Source organism: Lepisma saccharinum, chromosome 8, assembly GCF_977018435.1.
Source record: "Lepisma saccharinum chromosome 8, izLepSacc3.1, whole genome shotgun sequence".
Classification (NCBI taxonomy): Eukaryota; Metazoa; Arthropoda; class Insecta; order Zygentoma; family Lepismatidae; genus Lepisma; species Lepisma saccharinum.
This window is the reverse complement of record NC_139236.1, coordinates 80,686,759-80,695,727: the sequence shown is the minus strand read 5'-3', so window position 1 is coordinate 80,695,727 and position 8,969 is coordinate 80,686,759. Positions and strand designations below refer to the sequence as shown.

At 38.3% G+C, this 8,969-nt stretch overlaps 1 protein-coding gene across 1 annotated transcript in view; it reads left to right on the top strand.

Annotated features, from left to right (window-relative positions):
* The first annotated feature begins 382 nt into the window (after positions 1–382).
* LOC145991856 (uncharacterized) overlaps positions 383–8,969 on the top strand; it is a 40,507-nt gene continuing 31,920 nt past the window's right edge. Inside the window, exons 1-3 of the mRNA XM_083127896.1 lie at positions 383–514; positions 4,812–4,857; positions 8,644–8,685. Coding sequence (XP_082984022.1) covers positions 455–514; positions 4,812–4,857; positions 8,644–8,685 — 148 coding nt within the window. The 5' untranslated portion in view covers positions 383–454. The remainder of the gene's footprint in view (positions 515–4,811; positions 4,858–8,643; positions 8,686–8,969) is intronic.

Here is an 8,969-nt window from a genome sequence, read left to right as displayed (position 1 = left end):
CTTCCATTCCAACAGATCATTCATCCTCATCTTTACGATTGACTTATGTAGAGAAGCGACGAGAAACAACACAAAATAGAAATTGTTAGGGGCTAACACCTTCAACTGAAATCTAGGAGAAAAAGCATATTTATACTTGAAAGCACTGATAACCGAATTTTGCCCATTAACGATGCATTCATAATAAGAGATCTAGTTCAGAAATATTTGTTTTCAACCGAGCAAGTTAGTTTCAAACTACATGTACAACGAAAGAAAACAAGAAAAACTCAATGCATTCAATACGGGAGAGTACATATGTGCCGTAATACATTGTCCACAACTGTAAATTATTTACAGAGAAAAGTGATGACTAGGGAATAGATTGTATTACCAAAAGTAACATTAAACATCTTTGTTTTACAAGAACCATTTGTCGTTTCAAAAACAAGCCAACGATCTGATATAGCGTTGGATGATTAAGATGAAGTTGGCGTTGTTATCTGTCGTGCTGTGCTCTGCGTTGATAATAGAGGTAATATCTTGAAGCATAACTACTCCTTAATAAAATAAATCAAACTGTCTGATTTAAAAGTGATGTGACAGAAACCTATTTCTATGCTGCCAAATTTTAAAAGGACGAACGTTGTCACTTAGCTAATGCACGAACAAATCTTCATGTACGAAATATAATTTGTTTCGTTAATATTTCTTCTAAATTTAAAAATTTACAAAATTCTATTGTTAAAATTATACAACTAAGCTGTTAATTTATAATCAGAAAATAGCTAAATGGGTAAAATTAGAAATAACTATGACAAATTTATAAATAGTAAGAATTCATAGTACTATTTGAAATTTGAATCCGAATCTTGCATAATGATAGATTGTATGCGAGATATAATTATATTTTTATGAACTTAATCATAATTTACATTAATTACTGTAAACTATTTAAAAGCCGTTAATAATTCAAAACGATCATGCTCATACTGTAGTTCGATGGCTGCCAAAATTGACGGCCTTGGACCTTCGTTTTGTTAGTCAATTTTTTTCAGTGAACTCTAAAATAAAGGTGTAATAGACATTTTAAAGATAAAACTAAAATAACCCGTGTTGTCATTTGGATTCTATTATTTTTTTGTTCAGCACAGGATTGAGGGGACAGGGAGAGATGGTCATCACGTTATCAAAGATTGATACACTGTTTGAAATGCTAACGTGAAATTTTAGTGGCTATTTCCAACCTGTCCCCCCTGAGATTTCTGGAAAGAGTTAATGTAATTGGAATGGTGAAATTGAAGAGATATATTATAACAAAAAGTATTGTTTCTGTGACTTGCAGGCTGTAAGTTAAATCAACTATTATTTAAAGTAGGGTTACATTTAAGCTTACAGTATATTTTACTATTTTACACTGATTACACAGTGCAACAAATTTGAACTTTGTGTCTTGCCGCGAGATGAAAGAAGGTGTTCTTTACTAAATCAAATACGCTGATTACGAAAATGAAATCAGAAATGTTCCATCACGTACCAATTTTTCTGGAAAAGATATGCTACATGTACCACTTAGCCTATATTTCATATAGTAAGTATTATATTGTAATTCACGAAAAACAAAGTAGCAACTTTCGCGACACTTGGAAACGACTCCATTACAGTACAGGAGGAACCTGTAGCTGGATAAAATACAGATCATGGAACAAAATTAATTGTTTGTATTACAAAACATAGAAAAGGTACGAGAAATCTGCAAAAAGCTATTTATAAGTTAGAAACATGTCCTGGAAACTTTCCGTTTGCGGGTGGATGGTGAAACTTCTTGTAGGAGTGTCCAGCAGTAATCTGCCAAAAAGGTTTGGTGACCATCTTCCCTTATATCGTCTTTCCATGGCAGCGATATCTTGGTGAAATAGTTCACCATGTTCGTCACTCACATCTCCGAGATTAGGCGAGAAAAAACTCCAAATGAGAATGCAGGAAATGTATTTCCAAAGACATGTTGCACCCCATAGCCTTGTAACAGTCCAGCATGTGTTCCGTCAGTTCTCTGTAATTGTCAGACCTGACGTTACACAAGAAATTGTTGCATACATCTTTGAAGGCAAGCCAAGCTTCCTTCTCAGTATCTGTCAGCAACTCTTCAAATGTTATGTCATTCATCAAGTCACGAATCTGAGGACCAATGAAAATACCTTCTTTAATTTTTGCAGTACTAATAGCAGGAAATATGGACAGTAAAAATTGAATACCCTGCCATCTTTGTCCATTGCTTTCACAAAATTCTTCATGAAGTCCAATTTCAGATGGAGCGGTGGTAACAGCACACTGTCTTTGTGAACAATGGGTTCATGCCAGTTCTGCCTGTGACAATGGCTGTGATGTAGATGGCGTGTAATCAAGATCTTCGTGATCTATTGGTTGATCACTACCATCGTCTGTTTCATCTTCCAGTGTCCACTCCGTTGGTGGTTTTGGAACTGGGAGAGAATCGAAATGCGAAACTGGGCACATTGCAGATTCCAAATTTGGATATGAAACTGTGTGTTTTGATTTACTTGAGATTCCAGTTAGTTTCATTAAACAAAAGTAATCTGTTATGTGGTCTCTAGGTTCCATCCACAACTGTGGTGCGGCAAATGGCATAGATCGGTGGGTTCCATGCAACCAGCCTCTTAAATAGCAAGAGTAACGTGAGGAACAGTTCTGTGATGCCCAACACTTACCCTCATCTACCTTTGATTCGAAATACAACTCGTACGCCTTTTGTGACAAGCGGGGAAATGGGATGCCTTTGGGACTTCGTCGCAAACTCACCACACACATAACAGAAAAGGTTTGGTAAGTTAACACACATCCTAGACATCGCTGAACACAAGAAACACGCGAACACACACAAACAGTATTCTTCACGTTAGGGGTTTTGCATGACACACACTGCAGGAACAGACACTGGGTGATCCCACTAGCAACTGACTGATGCAAATAACTGCAACTCCATTATACAGTGCGTCCATTTCGATCTTCAGCCGAGAGATCGGGAGAAGCGTGGCGGGCGGCGCTGACGGAGATGCCGACATTTGCGGCCTGTAATGCCCGCTTATTTTTATGGACATATGCAGACATTTATATAAATATTGCAAAACGAGCACTAACTTGTGTTATAATTCATCATCTGTAATTCATCCAAGTTCTGCCCTTATATACACAAAAAAATGCTCTTTAGAAACGATGTTAAGAGCCACAGATAATAAAACATTTTAATCATAGTTTTGACCAGTAACGTCCTGCTTAAGTTTATATCCTTGAAAGAGTTAGGTGTCGATGGGGATCGTTTGGAGGTTTCGAATGTGCAACACTGTATCAAGATTACGCTGCAGACGAAACCGTTAAAAGTCGATGGTTTTCGTGAGCTTCCTTAAAATCCGAAATCTTCGAGCTCGAGTTTTTTGTCCCTTCGCAACTAGATGAAGACAGTTGTGAATATAGTGGCGAGCACATGTAAACCAACAGCGTGTTAATTTCGTACTGTGCGCAAGAGTGTTATTCTTACTTAACGTTACTTGTTTGTGTTATTGCAGTGTGTATGTGTGTTGTGTCAGTGAGACGATTGGAATACCAGCCGCAAGGTTCACGTTAGAACAAAGAATTTTTTATTTATGACACGTACGTGAAAACAGACTCGTGTCGAGACGTGTGTAGACAATTTATACAGAAATTCCCAGGCGTTTCACCTCCACATAGAGATACGGTTAGACATCTTGTCCTTAAATTACGAGAAACTGGATCGTTAAATTTAAAATACCTAAGCAAAAACGACGGATTCTAACCGAAGCAAAACTCGATGAAATTGGTGCAGCGTTAGAACGTTCTCCAAACAAACCTCTACGCCGTGTTTCACAGGAGATGGGCGTGTCAAAATCATCAGCACATATAGCCACTAAAATTAAAACCGTACTCTTATAACACAGGTTAGTGATCGTTTTGTAATATTTATATAAATGTCTGCATATGTCCATAAAAATAAGCGGGCATTACAGGCCGCAAATGTCGGCATCTCCGTAAGCGCCGCCCGCCACGCTTCTCCCGATTTCTGGGCTGAAGATCGAAATGAACGCACGGTACCTTACTATACCTCAACCAAGTGGCTATCTATCCCTTCTCTCTCCACCTCCTCCCCTATGCACTGTTGAGCCCTAATAACAGGCTTTGCTGATAAGTGCCGCGACAACAATAACATGCAGTCGTGCGCTGATAAAATTGAGTTTTCAGAGAAAAGTTTAGTTGATAGCGAAAAACGGTTTTCACTATCGTCATCAGGGCACTGAACTCCATAGGAATCACATGTTTTTGTTCTTCGGTAATTTTCATTGTCGCACAGCGTTATTATCTAACTATAAAAACAGCCTTTTGTCCTACATGCATTAATGTTAAGTATGTACTTATGCAAATTGTGTATATATACAGAATATGGAAATTACAAATGTATGTAATTTTTAAAAAAAAGCATAAGCATTAGTAGTAGTGAATAATAATAATAATAGGCCTAATATTATCAATAACAACAACAAAAATAAAACAATAATAATAATATCAGTAATAATATTAATAAAAAGTATAATAATAATAAAAGTTTCTGTGACTTCCCCCCCTGACAAAAATCGTGCAGGCGCCCTTGATTACAACCCTTGATAAGGCATTCTAACACCACTGAGGTTAAACATTGACCAAAATATAGGGTGGACCTCCTGGGACAACTGTCTGTGCCGCTTTAACTCTTTTTAACGGTGTATTGTTATGCTGAGTATATACTTTATAATCTCTTTCAGGTCACTTCCCAGACAGAATCCAGATTTCGAAGTGGTCAAGAACCAGGTAATATAATCTTGTCTGTGTTTGTATGTAAAGTATATAAAAACAAATAGATCATTACAATTCCAGCATTAATGCGATGTTTCGTATGAACAATGATTCTCCCCTTAACTTATACTAATGTCAACATGCATGATTGGTCTCGAATTTCTAGTTTTGGTTAGGCCACTGGGCTGGCTTTCAAAATTAGGCTGGACCACATCTCCAAATAAAATAGACGATTCACATTCATGCTGTTTTTGTTTGATTTATCCATTAATAGGAAGCTTAAATGTTGAAGTAATGTAAAATTGTAAAAACAAATATGTTTTAAATTATTGCTTTGTTTATTTAACGTCTCTTTTATCCCACTTTTGGCTATCGCTACGATGAGAATGGATGGCGATAAGATCAAATTGGGGATAATAAAAAACACGCATGAGCAGGACGTAACTCAAGTTTCAATGGCTGCGGGTCCAGATTGCGGAGGCTGAGGTGTACTTCGTGGAAGTGATAACTTGTGAATGTTTACTTGGAAGGTCACCCACCTCCTTACACCCAGATTTTTTTTTAAAATTTTAGTTTCGAAAAATATACAGGTAAAAATGTTTCCTCAACTACGCATGAACGAAAATTACAAAGTTTTCCTAGAGACGAAACCACCAGAGACGAAATAACCAGAATCAATTGTTCTGGATTCGAACCTTCAACCTTGTAATGTCCGCAATCACATTTATATTAATTATGCACTTTAATTTTAATTTTATGACAAACATTTCCCTATTACATTTTGACAAGTCTCACTCTGGCTCAATTTTGACGCGGCCCCTGCGATAGTCACCTACAATGATGTGGTCATACTAGGGCAAGTCGAAAATTATCTTTAGGTTGGTCACACTGCCTTCAGCGCTCGTGTGCTGAAATTATGGTACTTTTGTGGTTACGTGGCCAATGTTTCATATTAATTGCTCCATTGTTCTTTCTTTTGTTACAGAGTAAACATGGCCACTCTTCTGGCAGTGTGCACCAAAGAAGAACAGAGATCAGTGATCTGAAGCTTGTCGTGGATGTTTTCGCACACAGAACCATGACTATGAATTTTCGAAAGGGGAGGACGTTATGTATACTTTCTTTAGTAGTTGCGCCTCATTTTGCCATCTTATTCTGCCTTCGTCGTTCTTTCTTTTTTTACGAATATGGGCCAACGGGAAGAGGCTATAACCCAACCCACCCCCTTCTCCACTCTCGGGTACGCCATTGATGACTAATTTTCAAAGAGCATATCGGTATGGACTGATGCTCTAATTGATTTATTATAAACCCGGCAGCGACTTTACCCGAGTTGTATTATAATCGTTGAATGGTCAGAGCTGTATTATATTTATCGTTGGATGATCAGATGTGTATTATATTTATCGTTGGATGATCAGAGGTGTATTATATTTATCGATGGATCATCAGAGGTGTATTATATTTATCGTTAGATGATCAGAGGTGTTTTATATTTATCGATGAATGAACAGAGTTGTATTATATTTATCGTTAGATGATCAGAGGTGTATTATATTTATCGTTAGATGATCAGAGGTGTATTATATTTATCGATGGATCATCAGAGCTGTATTATATTTATCTTTGGATGATCAGAGGTGTATTATATTTATCGATGGATCATCAGAGGTGTATTATATTTATCGTTAGATGATCAGAGGTGTATTATATTTATCGATGAATGAACAGAGTTGTATTATATTTATCGTTGGATGATCAGAGGTGTATTATATTTATCGATGGATCAGAGGTGTATTATATTTATCGTTAGATGATCAGAGGTGTATTATATTTATCGATGAATGAACAGAGTTGTATTATATTCAATCTATTTGTATTATCAGAAATTAGTATTAATGTCAATAATTACGAAGCGTTAGTTTAGCATGATATCAGAAGGTATTAGAAACTAACACTCTTAAGAATAATATGCTTGCTCGTTAGTCCGTTCATATAAATCTTTGCAAAACACAATCGTGTCAGCAGGTAGCACCATCTATTGAGAAGTTTTGTGTATAAGTATTTTCATGTTTCTAGGTCACGGTTTGGGCTGTTAACATCAAAATCACAAACTTTAAGACCTTTTTTCCATCTTCAAGGGTTCAATTTCGGAAAATGTCTTCTTAGTAGGTGCTTACGTCATAAGAAGAACACGCCCCTAAACTTTCAGGTTTCTAAATCCATGTGTTTGAGCTGTTCATTGAAAAGTCAGTGAGTTATAAAGGGTTTTCCAATAAGGGCGGGTCGATGTTGAAATGGAATAAAACAAGCTGTGTGTGAGGTATGAACGAAATTCTTTTTTTTTATTTGAAAGGCCCATGTATGCCATTATGTATGGAATATACCATCGTTCAAATGTCCGCCGCGGCTTCTCACGGTGGCACTTATCAGAGTGGTCCAATTTTCAATGACTCTGCCGCATAGATATGGCTGAATTTGAGGGTTGGCCTGGGTGATGTTGACTTTAAGGGCATCGGTCGATTGCGGCTTATTGGCATAGACCTGCGACTTCAGGAAACCCCACAAGAAAAAGTCTAGCGGGGTCAAATCGCACGATCTTGGTGGCCAATTCACGTCACCTCTGCGAGAGATAACCATACCTTCAAATCGTTCATGCAGAATGTCCATCGTGACGTCCGCTGTGTGGCACGTAGCGCCGTCCTGCTGGAACCACTTGTCGTCTATGTCCATATCGTTCAATTTGGGCCAAAATAAATCGGTTATCATCGTTCTGTAGCGCTCGCCGTTGACGGTGATGGCCTCACCAACGTCGTTTTCAAAAAAGTACGGACCAATGATGCCGCCGGCCCAAAATCCGCACCGAACGGTAACTTTTTGTGGATGCAATGCCACCTGGTGAACCTCGTGTGGGTTGGAGTCGTCCCATATACGGCAATTTTGCTTATTAACACAGCCATTCATCCAAAAATGCGCCTCGTCGCTAAAGATGATTTTTCGGCCAAAATTGGGGTCCTCTTCCAAACGCACCGAAGCCCAGTCAGCGAACAAACGGCGTTGTCTATGGTCATTAACTTTGAGCTCCTGGGTCAGTTGGATCTTGTACGGGTGTAGGCCCAAGTCCCGATGCAAAATTCGCCAAGTTGAAGTCTGCGAAAGGCCGCGTTCTTGTGCACGGCGAGGAATTGACTGCCTCGGGTTCTCCTGCACACTTTCACAGACCGCGGCGATGTTCTCAGTCGATCTGGCGTTCCTTTGACGTACGGGTGTTGGCTGATTGTTTACCGAACCGGTCGTCTCGAATTTGGCCACCAAACGTTGGAGAGTCGACTTTGAAGGGCCACCGCGTCTGGCGTAAAATGGGCGCAACGCGCGCAACGTTTGCACTAACGAACACTCATTTTGATAATAAAGTTTTATCATTTGGACACGATGCTCAATCGTGTAACTTGCCATGGTGATTTGGCATCAGTGCCTGAAAAGGAAACAACAGATTAGATAGACGCCACCAAAACAACATGGCCGCCACAGGCTGCCAACATCAACCCGCCCTTATTGGAAAACCCTTTACATGAAGCTTTTATACCGGTATATTGGTACTAGAGTACCAATTAATGATACTTAAATAAAATCAAAACTTATTAATTTGTCAGTAGGTAAGTGTGAAAAATAACTAGTTCTTTGTGGCACTACATTATTTAGGAAAGTGTAGATAAATTTTATTATTAACAATAGTTCTTCACTCATCAATGCTGGAACTACGAAACAACTATTAACTATGTCAAAACTCCTGTTTTGCAGATAACAGTTTCTATGACGCATCAGTGACTTCTGGTGACTATGGTAAGTTAAGGACATTTGTGCGATTAGAGTCAGAGAAGTGCACTTTATACATAAGATAGGCTAATTGGGACTGGACCTACAGTTTAAAGTGGGATCCTAACCATTGCGTGACACCACTGGGTATCACAATCTGGACCCCTTGATCACAAGGGGATGACGTTTCGTTCTCAAATAAGACAAATATATTTGTATTATTTCGTAAGTGTTAACGAAAACTTTACTTATAACGAAGGTCATACGTTGTCGTTTTAGTCAAATTTGAACTCGGGAAGTTTTATTACTAC